This window comes from Ochotona curzoniae, unplaced genomic scaffold, assembly GCF_017591425.1.
Source record: "Ochotona curzoniae isolate NIBS_2020 unplaced genomic scaffold, NIBS_Ocur_1.0 contig_64, whole genome shotgun sequence".
Classification (NCBI taxonomy): domain Eukaryota; kingdom Metazoa; phylum Chordata; class Mammalia; order Lagomorpha; family Ochotonidae; genus Ochotona; species Ochotona curzoniae.
The window spans coordinates 9,376,874-9,401,052 of record NW_024466502.1 but is presented as its reverse complement, the minus strand read 5'-3'; the positions used below and the strand labels follow the sequence as shown (position 1 = coordinate 9,401,052).

At 42.4% G+C, this 24,179-nt stretch overlaps 1 protein-coding gene across 6 annotated transcripts in view; it reads right to left on the bottom strand.

Annotated features, from left to right (window-relative positions):
• The window catches only part of DOCK9 (dedicator of cytokinesis 9), a 279,755-nt gene that overhangs the window by 203,748 nt on the left and 51,828 nt on the right, over positions 1-24,179 (bottom strand). For 2 of the 6 annotated variants that reach the window (XM_040991193.1, XM_040991188.1), the window contains exon 1: positions 4,868-5,214. The exons of the other annotated variants lie outside the window; for them this stretch is intronic. In XM_040991193.1, coding sequence (XP_040847127.1) covers positions 4,868-5,029 — 162 coding nt within the window. In that variant the 5' untranslated portion in view covers positions 5,030-5,214. Of the gene's footprint in view, positions 1-4,867; positions 5,215-24,179 lie in introns of those variants that run through there. 6 annotated transcript variants of the gene reach the window in all.

Here is a 24,179-nt window from a genome sequence, read left to right as displayed (position 1 = left end):
GCTATCACACCATGGACACTCAGCCACCCCTCCAAGTCCTATGCATTCTTCCACACACAGACATATACTAGCCAGACTAGGGGTTTCTATGAGTTAAGGAATATAAACTCTGTCTTCAACTATGTTCTCTTTTTTTAAAGATTTATTCATTTATTTGAAAGAGTTTAGAAAGAGGAAGAGAGAAAGAAAGAAGTCTTCCATCTTCTGGTTCTTTCTCCAAATGGCTGCAATAGTGAGGGTTGAGCCAGGCAAAAAAGCCAGGAGCCAGGAACTTCTTCCAGACCTTCCAAATAAAGTTCAGGGTGCCATTTTCCACTGCTTCCCTCCAACCATTAGTAGGTAGAGAGCTGCACTGGAAACAGGGCAACCAGGACACAGGGGATGGATATGGAAAGCCAGTACCACACGCGGTGTTTTAACTTGCTACACCACAATACTGGTTCCTTACTCTGTTCTCTGTATACAATGCAGAATCAAATGTTACAGAAGTATGTGATCAATCAAAGGGGTTTTACAGCTAAAAGTTTTTTTAGTTAGGAAGGACTGTTTGGCCTAGATAGACTACAACAGCATAAAATCCCATGCAACAATAAAAGCTGAGTACCCATTGAAGACATGTAGCAAATTTTGTAATACTCTGCTTATAATCCAGCTTCCCAGAACATCCCGGTAGGCAGCAAAGGCTAGTTCTCAAGAGCTTGGGCCCCTGTCACCCACACGGGAAAACCAAATTGCTAGTTTCTAACTTCAGTGTGGTTACTGGAATCAGTGGAGGAATGGACCACTCAATGGACAGAAGATTCACATTAATTCATTCCCATTCATATTCTCTCTCTCTCATTCTCATCCAAGAAAAAATTATTTTTAAAAGAACTCTTCAGTAGGACATTGCACAGCCTCATGCTTAAAAAGCTACAGACCACTGGTGGGCATTTCGCTTACCTATTGAGACACTTCTCCAACACTGCAAAGTAACCTGGGTTCAATTCCCAACACCAGCTCCTAAATCCAGCTTTCTGACAAGTCAGACTCCAGGGGGCAGTGGGAATGGCTCACATAACGGTTTCTGACCCTCACCTGGGAGATGTGGCCTGACTCCAGGCCTCTGATCCAGCCCTGAATGTGAAAGGGAATCTGGGCAGTCAATCAACAGATGGGAATTCCTTTTTCTCTCCTTCTCTGCTTTTCACATGAACAAGATACTTTTAAATCTGCACCCAAATCTGCACCCAAGATTTCTTTTCACTTCAGACGTATCTTTAGTGCATCTAAAAAGGCTTTTTCTTCATGATATAATTTTCTATTCACTTAATCAGCTTATACTTTTTTTAAAGTTTTATTTATTTGTTTTAATTGTTATTAACATTGTATTATGTGATACAGTAGCTTATACTCTTCTTGTTCCCAAAGAATTCAAGGTGATTTACATACATACACACGTAACAAGATAGAAGTTATTTTAATAAGCAGATGAGAAAAAGTAGATTGTAATAAAATGGGAAATACAGGATAACAAGAAGCAAATTTTATGGGCAATTATAGAAAATCATTTTGAAAGTGACTATGCATCGTTAGGACTGTGTCATATGTTTGGAACTGAGAAATCTTTTACCTGTGAACTGAAGAGAAAGAAACCAAACACATATAAAATGAAGACAATACAATTCCAGGAAAAAGCATGACCATCCAGAGTGCAGAGGAGATACTTCTGAGTTTTTCATAAAAGAGATACTTCAAAAAATAAATAAGACAAGCATGTCAACAATCAACATAGCGGACTTACAGTACTTTCTGGGTGCAAGACACTGCCCTAAGACTTTGGACATACTTGGTCATTAAATAAGCTATGTGTCACTAACTGAATAACCCAGCTGCTATCTGTATACAACAGATAAGCACACTGATTAGAAAGGTTAAGTCAATTGCCCGAAGTCACACAATGAGTAAGATATGGATTTATGATTCAAAGCCAGAAGCAATGCCCTCGTAACATCCTCATAGCAGGGTGTCCCTTAAGATTTATTTTGGGGCAGTGTTAAGTGCAAAACACAAACCTCAGTTCAGAAGCAGAGAGGACACACTGAGGGGGGTCAGCACGGTGGCACAGCATGCAAGTCATCTGGAACCACCAGCATCCCTATGAGTGCTGGTTCTAGTCCCAGTTGCTCCATTTCCCCAATTCCCTGACAAAGGCCTGGGAAAGCAGTGGAGGATGGCCCAAGGCCTTGGGCCCCAGCCCCCATATCGGAGACCTGGAAGAAGCTCCTGGCTCTCAACTTTGGATGTCCTCAGCTCTGGGGAGTAAACTAGCAGATGGAAGATGTCTCTCTCCCTGTCTGTAACTCCGAGTTTGAAGGAAAACAAATCACTAAAAAGAGAGAGAAAAGAACACTTAGGCCAAAATGAGGCCATCCTGAACTGGGGCTCTCACAGCAATGGGCAAATATTTGGGATATCCAGATGTTCAGGAAGAACAGGTGACCTCAAGCCTAACCTTGCACAGGTTTTGTAGGCAATGAATAACTGAGGTGGGATTTTGCACTCTAAGAGCAGGTTCCACAGGCTGGAACCACCACCTGAACCAGAGATAGGAGAGACCACCCCCAGCTAAGGCTAAAGACCCTCACCTGCCTGGAGAAAAGACCAGCATACCTTGGCATGGAAGTGACCAAGAAAGTGGAAGTAGGCAAGAATCCCTTAAGAAAGGGTTTGCACTACTCATACCAAAGGCCTTGGAATAGCACCCGACAAAGGCAATCTGGGTAGGCAAGCAAAGAAAATTATGATCAACTGTCAATCATGGTGAGAGCCAACCCCTGGAGCATTCAGTCTTGACCACATGACTTCTTGGAAAACCTCAGTCATCATGAGTGTTAATACTGCGCAGTGCAGCCTAAGGAACATTACTAACTACTATTTACTATGCTTATGGTCTGAGCTAGAAGACATCAGGTGTAGATAAGTATTACCAAGAAATTACATGGGGAATAAAGAAGGGGGTGGGCAGGGCATGAGGATGGAGGTGTTGCAGGGTTAAATTGGGTTTAGTGGCAGCTTCACCAAGGAAGGGATCTGAGTAAAGATCCAAAGAAAGATAGGCAATGACCTGGGCAATGCTTGGGTGGAGAAGTCTCAGGAGGAAGGAATGGCAAGGCAGCCTGTGTTCCAGAGCGGGTGAGGAATGAGAGGACGGGAAAAGAAGCCAACAGATGGAGAGGAGACAGGGAGTGTGGTCTCTACTAAAGCTGGAGACCATGCAAGCATTCTGCATTTGACCTCTGACCCTGAGACAGTAAAGGGTTCTGGGCAGAGGGAGACATCCTCTGACTCTCCCTCCCCTAAGGCCAGCTCTTTCTCCTGCAGGGGGAGGAAACTGTGCTGCAAAGGCCAAAGTGGAGGCCAGTGGAAAGGGGGCGGCGCCTCTCTCCCCCCAGGAGCAGCCTGCACTTGCACATCCATCCTGCTGGAACAGATGAGCGTTGTGAGCAAGGTGCAGCTGCACAGGAGCTCTGACAAAAGCCTCCATTAGACCATCACATCCCGTGCAATCAAAGGAAAACAGGTCTCCAAAAGTCAAGGTAACCAAATACAAGTCAGCCTGGCCTCAGGGTGCAGACGCTGTGGCATGGGGAGGGGCAGGACTATGTTGCCATCATTGGCTCCAGGAGATTATGGGCTATCAGGATACAGATATGCTAGTGGGACAAAGAACCACAGCAAGCTGGTCTTTGCAATCTCAGATGTCAGTCACTTTTTGAAGCACATTACAACATACATCAGAGCTTAAAATATTTAAGAGTTAAAGAGCACCACTCAAACTGCATATGGCATAAAACACTGACTTGCAAAACACATCACATGCCTCTGCTCTCCTTTCCTACTCCCGAGTTCTGCGAGTGCTCACGCCACAGAAGCCCCTTCAGAAAACACATCCTCTCTGTATGCCCCTGCCAGGCCAGGACAACGGGATCTGACCCCGAGCTGTACAGGGCAGCCAACACCCCTGTCCAGTCTCAGACGGCAGCCCCACATCAGGAAAGGTCTTGATGTCTCCTATGTGCCTCGCCCTCCCCAGCAGCTGCCAGCAAGACTGACACACATGCAGATTCACATACGTATCCATTGCCACTCATTCCGATGAGAGCTATGAGAGGAACAGAAGGGGAAATGCCAAGGCATTCTGACGGAGGAGGAGACCCACATGCAGCTTGCTAGGCAGCCCCTACTTAGGAGCAGGCCGTGGAGAGGCACACCCATCTGTGACTTGACACCTCCTGGTGCCTCGCACAGGGAGGACAGAACCCAGAAGGCGTGTGTCAAAGTAAACCTCTTGGTCACCCAAAAGCACAATAAATAGTTGAATTTTTAAAAAGATGAAACTATAAATATTTGTCTCATTGCCATTACAGTTTTCTTTCATGCTCTTTAAATTTCTCCCCCTGAATCAAAAGTCTGACAACAAGCTATTAGTAAAGAAAAAAAGCTCACCAAGTAAAAGACTCAAATGTAAAGGGACTGAATAATTCGCCATCCTGGGCAAGAACTCACACATATAATGCTCTAAATAGTCATTTTGTCAAGTATTATTTCTATACAAAGAGCATGTTCAGGAAGCTACCTCGGAAAACTATCCTGTAATAAAATCTTACTCTAGTCTTTATGTATGCATTTAGCTTTGATTAATACATGGTATTCCCAGACATACAAACAGGTACCTCATAATTTATATCTAAGACCACTACTTAGCATTTACATGCACAATTTTCATATCCAAGCATATTAAGATAAACAAATATATTTGCTTTATAAGAAAATACCAGCGTATCCTAATAACATTAGACTACTTGTTAAACAAGACAGCATTTACCAGGCAGGAGGAGATCAATAGTTCTGAATCTTCTTTTGTCCAATTGCATGCTGTATATTCAAGGGCATTATTCTCTCCTTGCTGTTTGCACATATAAGCACAGTTTCTTTCAAAAACGGTGCGGATGCCTTTAAACAGAATCACACTAGTAGTGCAACCCATCCCCAAGGTGTGGATGTTCAGATGTCTAGCAATCTCTGTTCCGTTTCCCCATCATCTTCCTTAGCTCTTCAGACACGAGCTCCCACTGTACCATCTTCATGACAAGCAGTTACCGGGACCGGAATAGAGGCAAGCTCCAAGCTGTCGCATTAGAATCTGTTCCTGCCCAACAGTCTGACCAAAAAAAAAAAAAAAATCCAAGCTCCAAGTGTCAAACAGGAGGGGTGGGTGGTGCAAAGCAGGACACACCTCAGACGCCCCAAGACCGTGAAGGTGCGTTTTCCAGTGGATTGCTTCACTGTTGACTCAAAGAACGAACACGCAGAGGATTTACACAGGGTTACTGGAAAACTGCCGGCTCCTGAGATTTGCTTGGGATTGTTCTGAATCTCAGAACCTGCCCAAAATGAAAAAGACAGTGCCAGACAGCCACACTGCTGCAGATGCTGCTGGAAGGCACAAAGAATGTTCATCTGCTGCAAGAAATCACTCTCCCAGAATGCTTAGCCTAGCATCTATATTAGCAAACATCTCTTGCCTTGACCTAAATATACCGTTTGTTTAATCCTGCATCAGCAAAGAACAGAGAAGAAAAAGGAAAAAAGTCCAAAAATGAGTGAAACCGCTAAGATGACTGCTGCTATGGAAACATGGGTAAGTGTACTTCAAACAACCTCTGCATGTATGGGTAACAGCTTGCTGACAGCAAATCACAGGGGAACATTACTATGTTGATTTTGATTGCTGCCCACCCACCCTCACTCTGCTACAGAGGACTAGCAAGTTTTCACTGCTTAAAAAGATGATTCCACTGTAGGTACTCAAAGACGCAAATGATAACACTGAAAAAGGGTACCCGGTCTGCCCAGACGCGTGCCTTCTGAAGCAGACCTCCCACAGGTAATGTCATACAAATCAAAGTCTTGCAGGCTACATGATTATTATTTTGATGTATAAGTAATTCAGGATCTTTTCCACAGACTGACATCCATGGCACTATACTATTGCATGTGAATCGTGGGGAATGGTTAGGATGGAAGCTTGTCCTAAAAAATGAAAGGCTGACTATATAAAAAGACCATGAGACACACACAAGGAATGTCCTCCTACACATAACACGCATCTAGAAAAAGGTAATTCTCCTAAAACCTGCTCTGACACTCTTCTTATTTCACAAGACAATAGATAGGCTTCCTTCGCTAGTGACCAATTCCAATGTTGGTGTGAGTTAGAAGAAGGGCGGGTGTTACGGCACAGAGGAATAAGCCAGCTCTCACAACACCAGTATCCAATATGGGTGCCAGTTCCTGTCCCTGCTGCTCCACTTCCAATTCAGTTCCCTGATAAGGGCCTGGGAAAAAAGCAAAAAAAAAAAAAAAGGCCAAACAGCTTAGACCCCTGTGGACGTCTTAATTGAGTTCCCACTCCAAATTCCAGTCTGGCTCACTCCCATCCACTGCGGGTATTCAGCCAGTGAGCCAGCAAATGGGAGCACTATGAAACCATTTATGTCCCTGTCTCTCAAATAAAAAATAAATTAATTCAGACTTTGAAATATTCAGTCTAGGGGTGCTTAACTCACAAATCAAAGCGTAGTGGTTAAGGACCTTGCCTTGAATGCACCAGGATCCCATGTGGTCACTGGTTCTAATCCCAGCTGACCTGCTTCCCATCCAGCTCCCGGCCTGTGGCCTGGGAAAGCAGTCGAGGATGGCTCAAAGCCTTGGGACGCTGCACCCATGTGGGAGACCCGACCCAGAAGAAGCTCCTGGCTCCTGGCTTTGAATTGGCTCAGCTCCAGACACTGCAGCCACTTGGGGAGTGAACCATGGGATGGAAAATCTTCTCTGTCTCTCCTCTCTATATATCTGACTTTCCAAATAAAGATAAGTAAATCTTTAAAAGAAATAAAAGGTTAAATTTGAACTTTACAACAAATTAAAAATTATAACCAACCAAATTTGAAACTGCCTACATATACTATTTGATTTGTTATATAGACCCTTAGTGTTTAACACTAGGATCTTCAATGCACTCATCACACACAAAAGAAAGGGTAATCTGGATGTTAAAGAACTTGATTGCAGTAATCCTAATATGAAATCATACATCGTCACCTTAAACTTATAAAATCTTATTTGTCAATCATACCTCAAAAAGGCTAAAAAGAAACAAAACAACGAGAGAAAATGAAGGATTTTTTAACAATCGTTCAGAGGAGACGTTTCCCAGTGATGTATTAGTAACATTTAAGGTATTTGTGTGTGAGTCATCTTCCAACCAACAATATCAATGACCCAGAAAAAAATATTCACAGCAAAGGACTTAAGGCTAAAAACCAAGTGTCATGCTAACAGAGGCATGACAAACAATTTAAAATATGCATTCACTGATTTGGTTTCACTGATATTTCTGCATCAGAATGATCTTGGATCGGTCTAAAAAGATAACTACTACAATATTCATTGCAGAACATGAATAGATGGTTGGTATCTAATAGCAACCAACGCATCAAGAGTATATTTCAATTTGGAGATCACATTTAATGTCACATCTTTAAATGTCACCTCCAATTTATACAACGTCCAAGGCTGGATGTCTGCTTCTGGCTCCGTTTTGTGGTCCAGACCTGTCTCCTCCTCTCCCGTCAATAACAGCACTCAACTTTCCTGGTACTATGTCATTCCTTAGAGGTTCTAAATCAATATTTTAGTATGACAAATCCATGCAGGACACCCACACACAAAACAATGTCCAGCTGTGAAAAGATACAAAGTACCAAAGAGTTAAACTATATCAAAGAAGCCAGCCACAAAAGACTTCCCCCCACCCCATGGTATGATGACATTTAAGTAACATGTCCGTAACAGGCAGATACAAATAGAAAGTAAAATCCTGCTTATCTAGGGCTGGGGAGAAGGACATACCAGACAGTTACCTACAGGTTTAGGAGGTTTCTTTTTGGGGAAATGAGAATATTAGAAATTAAGCAGTGTTTCTAACATATAAGCTGCAGATATACGCTACTGCCTGTATCTTAACTAGAAACCATCAAATTGAACATGTTACACAGGTCCCTTTCAAAGCATATGAATGGAATGAAGAGCCTGACTCCACTCGCACTTGTAAGGATGACCTTTCTTTAATCTCATTCTGTCCCATGCCAAAACTCCCTCTTTTAGCCGCAGCAGGAAATTCAAGTCACTTGTAGGAACCCTCCTCTCAAGCCCCCATCCACCTGACATCTCCACGCCATTCTCCTTTCCCTGACCTCTCAGAGCTGCCCTGCTCTCCCCAGAAAGCTTCAGTAGTGGGGAGGTTGAAAGGAATTGATATCATTAGTCTTCACATCCTAAGCAAATTTTGGGTGAGTGGGAGAGGGGGACATTTCCTTTGTCTTTGGAGAACCCCAACAGTGAATTCTATTTCAATAAGTCACTACTAAAAATACCAATTACTAAAAGCAATTACAAAGTCATTACTAAAATTAGGGGAGGAAAAGAGGATGACACCTGCTCTACTCACCATACAGGTAACCCAGTTCAAATAAGATAATTCAACCAAGAAATTGTTACAAACACATAAGCACCTACTGTCGATATTCAAAGAATTCATGGATAGCTTGAAACAACTATTTTGTTCCCTGAATGTAACAACTTCTCACTCTGCTTTTGACCATACTTCTCAGGAACACATTAACCACCTAACAAGAGGTGGCTAGCGCTGACCATAGAGTGTACATTTCAGATCTGGAAATGCATTCCATGCCATGCTAACTATCAGAAAGCTTGTCCAAACAGCAAGTTCAAGTTAGGAAAGACAGCAAGTGTTAGCCTTGAGACCAGGTCCCAAGCTTTGAGCTTCCTCATGCTTATCCATTTGGAGTTACTGCTCCCATCTGCAGCTCTCTCCTTGCCAACTGTCTTCCTGTTTTAAATGTCTTCTAAAAGTCAAATTAGTCTGCTTGGTGGATGTACTTATATACGCGCTCAAAAAAGAAAATGTGGATAAAGAGGACTCAAGTGACATCTAAAAATCTAAAATTACAAACTGGAATTCATGCTGTACTTCAAACAGATACAAGTGTTCTATGTAGGTCAGACCAGGGGTCTACCTTAGGAAACCAGGAAAGGACTAGAATCTCCTCCCCTCTGCAGTGGCTGAAGCTCTCACATGATAATAATAGTGCAATATGGTCACACTTCACAAAGCCTAAATAAATGGAGTATGAGTAGAAATCAATCAAAATGTCATTAAATTTTTTTAGATAGCACTATAATAAGCATTCTACATAAGGAGTTTCTTTCTACTCCCAAAGGTACACAATTTACATGCAAGTGCAATGAATTCTGCTGAGCCGAGAAACCTTAGGAAAGTTGACTTCTCAATGTTCTATTGAATTTATATTCCATCAATGTAATCAAACATAATGAGGGTTTCTGGCATAGGCCCTATTACATGCCACAAGCTCAATAATAAATTTTGGTCTCTTTCCATTTTGTCCTGAACTAAATTTTTTCTTTTCTGACATTAAGACAAAATAAAAATATTCTTACAGTCCTTCAAAGATGTAAGAATTTCAGATCTAAGAAATTCTGGCTACAAATTATTTCTGATGAAAAGAAGAATGATTGTAAGGAGGAAATGGAGGTGTCAGAATATCAGAAGGCAGTTAGGTGATAACAAAAAAGGGCTGAAGTTTCTGCAATGATCATTTTCTAAAAATAATGAATTAAGGTAATGTTATTAAATAAGGGCCTTAAAATGTAAGCATAAGGTCAGCATTGTAGCACAGCAAGAAAAGCCTCTGCCTGCCACACTAACATTCTAAATGGGCATTGGTCTGTGTCCTAGATGGCTGACTTCCAATCCAAGTCCCAGTCAATGGCCTGTCTCCAGCGGAAGACAGTACAAATGCCAGGTCCTCTGTCACCTATATGGGAGATACGAAAGAAACTCCTCACTCCTGGTTTTCACCTAGCCCAGCCTTGGCCTTTCTAGTCATCTGGGGAATAAGCCAATGGACAGAAGGTCTCTGTGTGTGTCCCTCCTTTTGTGTGACTTGGCAGGTAAAAAGAAAAAAAGCAAATCTACAGGAATAAGAAAGTAAGCAAATGATGGACCCTGTGTGTTACATGAACACAAACCTGAAAACTTGGATTTGCACAGATCTAAATGTCCTCACCATCCATTAGCTGCATCTCAAAACAGAAACAGATCCAGAGGGCTCCCAAGGGCAGTACCATCAGGTGAGCAGAGACAGCAGGTCAACCCAGAGGGCTCCCAAGGGCAGTACCAACACGTGAGCAGAGACACCAGGTCAACCCAGAGGGCTCCCAGGGGCAGCACCAGCACGTGAGCAGAGACACCAAGTCAACCCAGGGGACACGGCTGCATGGACAGGAGCTGCAGACCCTGAAGGCAGTGTGGTTTGCACTCCTCTCTACCACTACAATGAAGCAAATTAGCTTTGATAAGCTGGATTTCTAAGCCACAAACACATAAATTACTGGAGTCAGACTTATTGTTAATGGTCATATTTAAATATTTTTAAGGAAAGAATGCAGGGCTGGCATTATATTAAAGTAGATAACATTACGACCAACGATGTTAGCATCCAACATGGATCCCAATTCAAATCCTAGCTGCTTAACTTCCATTCCAACTAGCTCTCTGCTGATTCCCTGGGAAAAGTAACGGAAGATGTCCCAGAAATTTGGGCCCCCAACACCCACCTGGGAGACCCAGATGCAGCTCCCCACCCTTGGCTGTAGTATAGGCAAGCCCTGACCACTGCAGCCATCTGTGGGGTGTGAACACTGGACAGATGCTCTCTTATTCTTCCTCTCCTGTCATTCTTTCACATAAATACTTTGAAAAACACTAAATTACTAAATGCTTTGCTAATACATATATAAAGTAGTGCAGCCACTGTGGAAAACAGTATGAAAATACCTTAAAAATTACACATAGAATTATCACATAATCCAGCAGTTCTCCTTTGGGGGATTTACAGAGAAGACCTGAATGCAGGCCAGGCATGGTGGCCCGGTGGCTAAGGTCCTCACCTTGCACACACCAGATTCCATATGGGCTTCGGTTCTAATCCCAGCAGCTCTGCTTCCCTTCTAGTTCCCTGCTCTGGCATGGGAAAGCAGTTGAAGATGGCCCAAGGTTTTGGGGACCCTGTTCCCCTATAGGAGACCCAGAAGAAGCTTCAGGCTCTGGCTTTGGATCAGCTCAGTTCTGGCCATTGCGACCACAAGGGGAGTGAATTAACAGACAAAAGATCTTCTGTCTCTCTTCCTGTCTGTATATCTGACTTTCCAATAAAAATAAATAAATAAAACAAACCTTAAAAATTTTTAAGAAGACCTGAAATCAAGAGCTTAAGGAGAAAGCACATCCATGTGCTCTCCAAGCAGTGGAAGCACCCAAGGGTTCACCAACAGATGAACAGATAAACAAAAGTGACATACACATATGGTGGGTTATTATTCAGCCTTAAAAATGTAAGAATTTTTTACACAGGTTAGACCATGGATGAAGCAAGAGAAAACTAACCAGCCAGATCAATAGTCCGTGGTTCCCTTTCATGAGAAGGTACCCAAAGCAGCCAAACCCACAGAGATAGAAAGTGAACAAGTGAACAGTGGCTGCCAGGCACTGAGGGACGAGAAGAGGAAAACAGTGTTTAATGGACAGAGAGATCCAGTTTGCAAAGATGAAAAAGTTCTGCAACAGTCAGGAACCCTGAACGGTCCTCGGAATCAGAAGAATAGTAAACTTTCTTCAGAACTAGGGAGAGGAGCTTTCTCTGGTCCTTACTTAGTTCCAACTTTGGCTCCCCACCCTCTCTGCAATGACCATCAGGGTCTCTCCAGAGCCCCTCCCCCCAAACACACATACACACACAAACAAACTAGAATAGATAGGCAGAGAACAACAAGGAAAGCTTGGTCAGCATGGACACTTACATATACCTTACCAGGTAGGACACAAAGAGTAAGTACTCCTTACCAAGGTATTGAAGATCTCTCTGCACACTCCTCCATAAACTGTTTTGCACCTCAATTGATGAAATGTCAATGAAGTAGTCACAGGATGTGGCTAAGAACTTGCCTTTATTTTTAACATGTTGTTTACTCAATACTATGTCAATTAATTCCACAACGTTATATATTGTGGTTGATGTTATGTTGGGGCTTTTAATTTGATTGGGATTTTACTGTTAGCTCTACCTTCAGACCAGAGAAGGTCTCCCCAAGAAGACGTTGAACTTATCTGGACAATAAGATGCTGGACCCTACGCTTGGTATATGCTTGCAATGAAGGAATCTCAACTGAACTTGAACTGTGGTTATGCAACAAGGTGGAGGAATCCACCATGGGGGGAGAGTTAGGGGAGGAGTGGGGGGAATCCCAGTACCTATATAACTGTGTCACATAATACAATGTAATTAATAATTTAAAAAAAAAAAGATGAAAAAGTTCTGGGAACAGATAGTGGTGAAGGTAATACAATGCACTTAGTGCCACTAAACCATAGTCTTCAAATTGGGAATATGAGAACAAAAAAGAAAAAAAAAAAACTTCCTGGGTACTGATCCACTTTTCCTTCTGAAAACAGATGAGGTGTAACAACAGAAAATCTGGAGGGCGTGAATACATCTCCACTTCTCTCTTGTAGTCCCTGAGCTCCTCACAGACAGCAGAAAAGTTGGGAGGCATAGCTGTTATAATGTTTAATGTTTAGTTCCTCATTTCACTTGGTGCTGAATTTCTTGGGAAAAGCTTTCGCATTATAGAACCCAACAGAGAAAGAATAACTACAATTTAAGTTTCTGATTCATAAGCAACTTCTACCACACTGAGAATTATAAAATGAAGCCACCGAGTTTATGCAGGTCCGAGCGACCTCCTAGCCCAAGGGGCTGCAGGCAGGGGCAGAACTTCAGAGATTGCTATGGGAGGCCCATGGAGCAAAACCACAGCTTCCAATGAAGCTCTGACATTCAGAAGAAACCAATCAATCTATAAATGATCCGGTATCAAGCATGCAAAGCTGCTTGTGGAGCACCTCCCTCCACACACCTAGAGGGGAGGGGCCAGGCAGAGAGGCTGATGGCACCCAGGATCACAGCAACTGCAGGGATTCCAAGCGTCCGGCAGCATGGCAGATGGCAACTGCAGAAGAAGGCAAAGCGAACTGCGAGGGGTAACCTCTGCATGACCTCCACCTGCCTCTTCTGAGGAAATTCTCTTTTAGGCAGATCTGAAAAATCACCTAACAACGTACACTGAACTGGTACATGCTCCGGCCAGCAGAGCCAGTACCGTGGACAGGGAGACGGTCTGGGGATGAAGCACCGACAGGAGACCAGTGATGGTGGAAGTCTCTGCAAAGCCTCTCTTTCTTGCTGCTTTACCTCCCCTTATATATGCTTCCCCATCCTCATTTAGCAGGATATTGGATACACATGAGTCCAATTAGTCTAGGTGTTTTTAGCCACAAGCCCAGTTCCTGTTCCTGCCCTGGCTAACAAGCACTAATCAATTGCTTAGCCCACAACAGGTACACAGTATAATTCTCACTCAAATGCACTCAGTCTGGGTGCTTGAAATATGAGTTAAGGCTGTTAAAAATTTCTGACACACAGAGACTGAAGTTCTGATTTTGTATACTTCCTTTAGTTGTATCCTACACTTAAGTAGTTGATTATTTGAACTCTTACTGTCAATGTGGCAAAACAGAAATATTGTCTCAGCATGAATAAATATTCCTTGAGGGCAAAAAGGAAAACATGAAACATGCATAATATTTGAGTCTGACTTTTTTTGAATCATGAATCAGTCAGATTTTCAATGAGATTGACCCAAAGGTAAGTAATGATAAGGATACTAAAGCTGTTATTTTGCTTAAATATAGGAAAGAAAACACAATTTTCCTAAGTAGTCCTGTGTTTTAGAAAAGTGACATAAAAAGCTGTAGGCACTTAGCCTAGCAGTTAAAAGGCCCACATCCCACAGGAGGGCCCAAGGGTGCTTCCTGGCTCCATCCCAGACCCCAGTTTCCTGTCAACAGACCCAGGGAGACAGAGGTGACAGCTCAGCCGGCTCCAGCTGCCCTCACTGGAGACTCGGATCACACTCCTGTCTCCTGATGTTGCTCACCCCCCTCCTGCCTTCCCTCTTTCCTTCTCAAATAAATAAGGACAATAAAATATGCACTCCTCTGTCCAAGTTTCTAACTGGGTCAAAAGGAACCAGATGTACTACACATCCCACCTTACAGAAAGTCATAAACTACGTTCTTCACCTGACTTCTTACAAACTTTCATTTCTTTTTTACAAAGACAAAAAAATTTCAGAACCTTCCCAAGACTCTCTTTCACACACAGCAAGCAGGCTGATTTATAGCTTCAGTGCAGCTGTTTCTTAGTGCCTCTTCAATCAAATTCTCCTGATTCTTACATGTACTTAAGAGACGTGGGATAATTTTAGGAAAAATCTGTCATCCCTAGTTGCCAGTTAAAAACATACAGATTTTTTTTCAAGAAGGCAAAAAAATGAAAAAATGGTTGGAGAAATTGAAATCAAAGCCACCATGAGATACCACTTCACACCCACTAGATGGTGAAAATCAAAAACAGATAGTAGCAAGTACTGGTAAGGAGGAGGAACTGGAACCTCCTACAGTACTGATGAAATAAGGTAGCTGCACTGGAAATGAGCTGCACTGGCTCGTTCTTTGAGCCATCAGGAGTCACCGGCTCAAACGATGCAGCAATTTCATGCCTAACTAGACATCTGACACTTGAAAATACACATAGGTGAGCCAGGCCTCCGCCTACAGCGCCGGCATCCCGTAAGTGCACTGGTTTGTGTCCTGGTTGCTCCATTCTTGATCCAGCTCTCTGTTCATGACCTGGGAGGGCAGCAAAGGATGGTTCAAGTTCTTGGGTCCTTGCACCCATGTGGGAGACCTAGAGGAAGCTGCTGGCTCCTGGCTTCACAAAGACCCAGGTGTAGTCATTGCAGCCATCTGGGGACTGAAATGGCACATGGAAGATCTCTCTCTGCTCTGTAACTCTATCAAATCAAAATAGTTTTTAAGAAGAAAATATATGTAACACACAAAACCTGTACGTGTTCTTTTTTAAGAAAGATTTATTTATTTTTATTGGAAAGGCAGATTTACAGAGAGAAGGAGAGACAGATCTTCCATTCCCAAGAGGCCACAACAGCTGGAGCTGAGCCGATCCACAGCCAGGAGCCAGGAGCTTCTTCTGGGTCTCCCATGTGGGCCAGGTGCAGGGTCCCAAGGCTTCGGGCCATCCTCGACTGCTTTCTCAGGCCACAAACAGGCGCTGGATAGGAAGTGGAGCAGCAGGGCTGCAATCCGGCACCCAAATGGGATCCCAGTGCATGCAAGGCAAGGACTTAAGCCTCTAGACTACTACGCTGGGCCCATATAAATGCTCTTAGAAGCACTATTTATAATAGACAAAATTAAAAATGTGCAATACAATGGAATACTATTTGGCAATAAAAAAAAAAAACCTGATCAGCATGGTACTTAAAACCAACATGCTAAGTGAAGGAGCTGGTCACAAATGACAACATATTGTATGGTTTCATTGGTGTGAGATGTCCAGAACTGGCATACCTGCGGAGACACACAGTAGATTAGAGGTTCCTAGGGGTAGCAGCTGGACAGGTGGAGTTGAAAGTGATGGCTAAGGGGTTCCAAGTTTATTCTGGGAAGTAATAAAAATGTTCTAAAATTTACCATGATGATTATATACAATTCTGAATACACTGAAAATCCCTGAATTGTGCATGTTAAATGAGTGGATTGTATGGTATGTGAATCACGTCCAGGTAAAGATTGAAAAGACAGAATATGCCAGGAGTGTATGTTACAAAGCTAAATTTCCTTAAAGGTGCCCTAGCCTCAATGCAGGTTACCGTTCCAAAATACGTCACTACCTCTAATATCGAGAATTCCAGAAAACATTCCTAGCACTAGAGTAAAGCAGAGAAGACAGACGAGAACAGCAGGACAACGTCTCCATCAAAGGTCAGGTGAGGCCATTCTGCTCTATGTGCCCACGGCTTCAAGAGAAACCTTTCATCTGGCCCATAACATTGGCTCATTCATTTTGTTAGGCAAGGTCTGGGCCTACATCTAAGCTGTCTGTCCCAATTCTTTCAAGGAAATTTATTTCACAGATAGTTTCCCACAAAATTTTCTTCTCTCCTTTCAACCACAAGGCTCTCAAGATCCAAAGGGGAGAGATGGGAATATCATTTTGAACAGAAAAGTCAGAGAAGAAATGGAAAGAGGTTAACATGGAATACAAAATTGTATTCAGACCAGAATTGACCCTAGGTAGGTCACCCTACTCATTTGAACAATGTAGGAAATCTCAAGTTTTAAATGTAAAATGTTTTCACATTTTTATGTGAAAATTAAACATTAGCACAAAAACGCAGTGCTGGGTGCATTTTTGCTTAACAACAAAGTACATGAGAACTAATTCTTGCTATATGCCAAAGCCTGGGCACAGAATTTAATCACATGGTCTTACTTAATCTTCTAAGCAACCTGACACATTCTATTTTGTAGGTGGCCCCACTCACAATAGTCACCCTTGACTTTATTTCAAGGATACAAGATTTCGTACTTGTTAGGCCCACTGAGGGATTACAGCCAACACTGACACCATGTGGGTCTGAGATGGCAGATCCTTCTAAGCTGCTGAGGATTGGAAATAAGGAAACCCCAGGCTCATGTCTCCATGGATCAGTGGTTTTTCAATGTACTATCCTCATGAATCATATAAAAATACATTTTAAAGTTATGTTAAACACATTAAAAAATATTTACTCTTGCAGCATCTGTTATGCTACTTGCTATTCCAGCCCCTCTAGTATGTTGCAGTTCCCCAGTAGGAAGGCATCGAAGGGAAGAACAGGAGGAAGATTAGAAATGAGCCACACATTTTCAGCCTCTAGCAACAGTTCCGAGCTACCATGAGAAAACCACTGCACATACCTGTTATTAACTTAAAAACATGGAAGTACAGTCTTACTACATATCCTGTCACCTGTAAGTAACAGACTGAAGAGAAGGCACAGTCTGCTGAAGACAAGCTGTCACACAGCATCCTCAAAGATATTCTGTCCCTTGTGATGCAGAGTATGATTTCAATCAGCCTTCTCCCCAAGCCAGAGAAGAATCCAAGAATCACCAGACGGAGGTGGGAGCAACCTTGCTTTCTATTACTCTGTAATCACTCCAAGAATTTCTGTGTCCCCTTCCTATTACTATAGATAGCAATGTTTCCAGGGAACTGGAAGGTAAGAACACTGCTAGGTCATTTGAGATGTTTGAATAGGCAATCAAGGAGGACACAATACCAGCCTGGGAAAAGGAAACTTGGTTTCTGCCTTCTACAAGAGGAAATGTGAATATGAAAAATAGATCAGAATGTAAGCTGGGCTTCATAGGAACAGACATAGTGCAGACTAATATTCTCCCATAAATTATCTACCAACTAATGCTGCCCTAAAGAAGACAGGCTTTTGGGCATTGCTTATGCACAAGCTAAAATGCCAGCCAGCAGTGACAGAAACATCACAATGTCACTAAATTTATGCTATCAAAGGTCCCTTGGGTCCTGCAGTGTAGTTCTCTGCTGTACAGCCACTGGCTATGAGAACAGTTTTATCAGATGAAATGGGAGTGGTGCTCTGAAGCCTAACACACCCAGAGCGTTTAGGGCACACTCACACATTACCCAGCACAACATCACTGGAAAGGGGGCTAAGGCTCAAGAACAGTTAATAAAGCATGATCAAGCCACAGCGTACAGACTGACTGCACTAGATCAACTCTCCTGTCTCCCGATTGCTGGATCAGAATTCTTTCTACCATGCTGTCCCTCAGTCAGACCGGCCAAAAACCTCCCACATGGATTGCACAGATGTGATACATAAAAGTTTTGCATCTGGTTGCAGCAGCACAGTGGTGGGGAGAATGGCATGCAGATCAAAATACCTAATCAACCTCAGGGTCCCACAGCATGCAATTCTGAAGTAAAAACAGACTGGCTTCCACTCATCATATATTTAACCCAGGTGCTCCATCTAGTGGATTAGTGGAAGATCCTCAGAATGAAAATGTACTTGTTGAATTCACACAATCTGAAGCATTCATTTGCTACCCCATACCTCACACCCGAAACCATGAAGAGATTATGAGATCATAAGCTCTACACCCCACACCTCAGAGCACATACCACAAATAAAGGCAATATAGAAAAAAAGACACGATGATTACAAACTACCAGCTGTCAAGGCTGAATTTTTATCCCAACTGTTTACAATTTTATTTTAATAATGTGCTTCCTTCCCCATTTCCCAGGTTTTCCCCAGCACAAGTAGAGGACAAACACAGGCTACTCCTGAGTCAGCTAAGTCACTGCTCGGCAGTGGCACTCATCCAGCAGGTGTAACTCTAGTCTGACTTCGAAACTCACAGAGGTTCTACAGCCCCTTGGGCTTTCTGCTCTTCACGGGAAGCCCGAGAGCAGACTTTTCCATCAAAACATACGTAGCATGCGCAGCAAAAACCCAGGCCCAGAAGACAGCCAGATTTCCTGGTTCTGCCACTCTCTGACCATTGCAACCTTGAGTAAGTTACTAATTTTTTGTCTGTTTCTCAGTTGTAAAACGTGAATCATAGTATATCCTTCACTGTGGGGACAGACAGGAATAAGAGCCAGGAAAGTCCCTAGCACACACATCTCTCAGACCACTGGAGCATTCAGTGCACAGCTGAGAAGGACAAATGCACCTACAGTGCTTGCTCCTCTCACGTGCTCTTTCCCAATCTTCACCCCTAAATTTCTACTTTGAGGATAATTTGTATCACCTGTCTTAATTTTATAGGTCAACAGGATGAGGCCACAACCTATACCCATTTGGTCACACATATATGGATGTCACTGTGAAGGTCTATTTTAGATGGGATTAACGCTTGAATCTGTAGATTTTGAGTAAAGCAGATTGCGATCCATAACATTAGTTGGAATTCATCCAATCATTGAAGGCCTTGACGAGAACACTGACCTGCCCCAGGGAAGAGAGACTTCTGATGGCAGACTGCCTTTGTATCTTGAAACACTAACTCTTATGGGATGGCATAGGAGGTGTGTCCTCAGGGAGTAATTAGGTCACTAGGTGGAACATTCATTAGGATTTGTCCTTACAGAGCAGAGGCCAGAGAGCTACCTAAGTCTTGCTGTCACATGAAAATTTAACAGAAGTCATCTATCTGCGCTCCGAAAAAGATCCTTCACCAGAACCAAACAATGCTGGTACTAAGGTCTCAGGCTCTGTTAAAAAAAAAAAAAAAATCTCTGTTGTTAAAAAAACAGCCAGTTTATAAGTTTCCATTACAGCAGCCAAAGCTGAATGAGACACTAACACTGAAACAGTCAGGAAACCTGAAAAAAAGCATTTTGTTCACTCAACAAATATTTACTAGGGATCTACTATGTTCCAAGATCAGTCCCGTGTCTTAAAGAACACCTGGTTCAGCTGGCCCTGCAAGAGAGTAGTTTATGCCTCTGCCTGCAATGCCAGTATCCTACATGGACACTGACTCATGTCCTGGCTGCTTCACATCCTATACAGCTTTCTAGTAATGCAGATGAGAAAGCAGCAGCAGATGGCCAGAGTACCTGGGCCCTAGGAGTCCTGTGGGAGATGCAGATGAAGCCCCTGATTTAAAGTGTGCTTCAACCCAAGCAGATGTAGCCACTTGGGGAATGAAAGCAGACGGATTATCTGTGTGTGTGTAGGTGTCTCCCAATCCATTTGTAATGTTAACTTTTAAATCAATCATTCTTTCCATGAAAAAAAAAAATCCCTGGTTCAATTCCTTGCTACTCTGCCTCTGATCTAATTTCCTGCCACTGTCCAACCTTAGAGGCAACACATGATGGCACAAGGACTTGTGTCCCTGCTGCCCTTGTAGGAGACGCAGACGGAGTTCCACGCTCTCAGCTGTTGTGGGCATTGGTGGAATAAACCAGTGGATGGGTGAGCTATTTCTGTTTTTATGTGTCTCTCTAACTTTCAAATGCAACCAAAACAGATTTTAAAATTTTAAATAGATAAACGATACACTTTATTATCTATACCACAGTAAAAAAAAATACAATAAATAATTCAAAGAATTAAACATTAAGTCAGTGACTAAAGGTTTTCAAACTCATGTCACTACATATATAAATTTTAAAATTCAACAAGAAAAACAATAGTAAGCTTTGAATAGAACCTTCATCAAAACAAATCAAAAAGGGTTGGCATTGTGGTGTAGCAGTTTAAACTGCTGCTCCCAGTGGCAACATCCCATATTAGTGCCAGTTTGAGTCCTGGCTGCTCCACTTCACATCTAGTTCCCTGCTAATATGCTAGAGAAAGCATCAGAAGATGGCCTAGGTGGTTGGGCTCCTGCACCACACGGGAAACCCAGAAGAAGCTCTTGGCTCCTGGCTTCGAGCTGGACCAGCTCTGGACTTTGCAGCCATTTGGGCAGTGAACCAATAGATGGAAGACCTCTCTTGCCCTCTCTCCCTCTCTTTGTAACTCTGCCTTTCAAATAAATCCATCTTTTTAAAACTGTGGAAATCAGTAAGTGTATGTAAAGATACTTATTATCAATTAGGAAAATTTGATTTACAAACCAATAAGCTACCCCTCCTATTTTTATGAATGACTATGGAACAGATGAACACTCATCTTCTAGTGACTGAAATACAAAATGGTATAACTACCTAGGGAAAAAAAATCTGGCAGGTTCTTAAAATGTTGCTATTTCCTAGTTACACCACTCAATTATTCTACTACTAGATACTTACCCAAGAATAAGAAAATAGACATCCATACAGATATGTGTATACACACAAAGTTCACAGAAGGCAGGTGTTTGACCTAGCCATGAAGTAACTGTTTGGACACAGCATTCTGGCTCAGAGTACCCAGGCCTTAGTCCCCACTGCTCCCTGATTCCAGCTTCCTGCTAAGCAGCACCGTCAGAAAACTGCAGTGCTGGTCAAGCAGAGCTGTCCTTGTCATGTATGTGCAATACCAGTCCCAGTCCTTGCAGGTATCTGAGGAGTAAACAAAAGATGCCAGCTTACTTGCTCTCTCTCTCTCTGTCCTTCAACAAAACAATTAATTAACTCATGGCAACTTTATTTGCAATAGTCAAAACTACAAACAAGCCCAATACCCATCAGTAAATAAAAGTTATCTGCCCACATAATCAAATGGACTTAGCAATAAAAAGGGACTGTTAACACATACAACATGGGTGGATCTCAAAATAATTACACTGAACTAAAGAGGCAAGACAAAAGCTGAAGTCCATTTTTATAGAACCTAATTTATGAGGCCATCTAGTAATTAGACTAGTGATTAAGATGTCAGCTAAGACATTCATATCCCACACTAGAGTATCTGGGCTGAATTCCTGGTTGCAGCTCCTAACTCCAGCCTCGTACTAATGCAGATCCTGGGAGCTATTGATGAGGGCCCCATTAACTGGACTTCTGTGACCCGCATAAGAGACCTAGTTTGAGCTGCTGGCCCAGCCTTAGCCTCAGTCCAACCTACTCATTCCTGCTTGTTGCAAGCATTTGGGTAGAGAAACATTGCACTAAAGGTCTAGCTGTCACTCACTCTCTTTCACTGCCTATTTCATAAAAAAACAATCAAACAAAACAAGTAACTTACAGTAACAGGAAACAGATCCATGATGACTTAGGATCAGGAAGAAGCAGGATGAAACGACAATAAAAGGCAGAGAAACTTGTAGAGGTGGAGTGTCTTGGAGGTAGTGATGACTTCACAGGTTTTGGGGTGTGTGTGTGTGTATTCAGTGATCAAACTGCATATTTTAAATAAATGTTGCTTAATGTAAATCAATTATCAGCAAGGCTATTTGGAGGGAAAATAATCTATGATAGTCACACAACAGACTTTCAGATATAAACTCACTTGATTTAGCTTGAATCTATTCAGACTCCAGAGTTACTAAAATATCCCAGTATTCATAATGAAGAATTAATAATTATGTGAAAATGTTGGATTTATGCCACTTTCATTTTTTAAAAGATTTATTTATTTTTATTGCAAAGTCAGATATACAGAGAGGAGAGACAGAGAGCAAGATCTTCCTTCCACTGATTCACTCCCCATGAGGCCGCAACAGTCAGAGCTGAGCCAGTCCAAAGCCAGGAGCCAGGAGCCTCCCCTAGGTCTCCCACATAGGTGCAGGGTCCCAAGGCTTTGGGCCGTCCTCAACTGCTTTCCCAGGCCACAGCAGCAAATTGGACAGAAAGTGGGGCCACAGGAATTAGGACAAGTTCCCATATGGAATCCTGCCATATGCAAGGCAAGGACTTTAGCCATCATGCTATCATGCTGGGTCTGGATTTATGCCACTTTTAAACTTTTATTTTTAAAGATTTATTTATTTATTGGAAAGTCAGATATACAGAGAGGAGGAGACACAGAGGAAGATCTTCCGTCTGATGATTCACTCCCCAGGTGAGTGCAACGGCCGATGCTATGCCGATCCGAAGCCAGGAGCCAGGAACTTCTTCCAGGTCTCCCACACGGGTGCAGGGTCCCAAAGCTTTGGGCCGTCCTCGACTGCTTTCCCAGGCCACAAGCAGGGAGCTGGATGGGAAGTGGAGCTGCCAGGATTAGAACCGGTGCCCATATGGGATCCCGGCGTGTTCAAGGCAAGGACTTTAGCTGCTAGGCCACGCCGCTGGGTCCCACTTTTAAACTTAAAACAAAATTGTCTTCTGTATAAAGAGAAGAACTTGCATATCACACTTTGTTCCTTGAAAAACAAGATTCCAGTTTCCCCACATTCCATTTTTGGCATCTCCCAGGGAAAAGATATCCACACTAAACAATGCTCATGCTTATTTCTTAGAGGAGGATTTTAAAAAAGGAAAAAAATAACTGCAAATATAATAATAATGTGCATCTTAGAAACTATGCTATACCACATTCTGCTACAAACTATGCTTAGAACCATCTGCTACACATTATACCACATCATCCTCTGGATAATTATAAAGCTTAAAATGATAATTTAACTTTTCCACTTGATTTACATTTAATCATTTTCCTAGAGGATTTCTAAACAAACAAACAAACAAAAACACTATGCTATTGCATCCAGCATGGACCACAAAAACTATGGAGAATCATCTTTTATAGACTGATTTTCAATGCATATTCTTCTTTTTTTAAGAAAATCTGTTTGGGTAATAGAACCTATACATAAAGTACTTTAATATTCTGCTTTTTGAAGGTAGAAATTTTATTGTTTGGTACACATAATAATTATGTTAATAAATGTCTAGTATACAAGACAAGAGTCTGAAAGGTCTTACCAGTATAGCTCACAAAATAAAACCTGCAATTTACACATTAAAATAGCTCTAAGAATCTAACTTAAATGACATTACTGCAAACCATGACTCATGGGAAGAAAAAATGTTTTTCACTTATTAACACTTGAGAGTTGCTTTATTTTTAACTACTGAGATATATTTTTTTTTTAAAAAAACTGCATTCTTAAATAGGACTGTGAGAAAATGTTACAAAGAAGAAAATAAAAAGTTGCCCACATAATACTTAACCTGAATTTCAATAATAATAATAATAATAATGAAGCACAAGGATATTCTCACAAAATGCCAAGCAATTACTATCCTTGCCAGGAGTCCTAAGTGGTAGAAATAAGGTGGAGAAGCAGCAGCCCATCCCCACATGCCTCTCCGCCTAGCAGAAGTCTCTCCACAGAGATGATGACAAGCCAGTTCTTGGGAACAAATTGAGAATGCTGGTTTTTTTGCTCACCCATCAGCACTGCAATGCTTTTAAGGGGCTGAGTACCCTTGTATCCTGAGTACAAAATCTTGCTGGGACTGCCCCATGAGTGTTACACATTTCTGACAGTACTAAGCAACCAGGTGCAACCAGACCGGGAACTCCAGGAGTCAGGACCAGAACGTCACAGGCAGCTCCTCCTGTGCTCCAGGAGACAAGG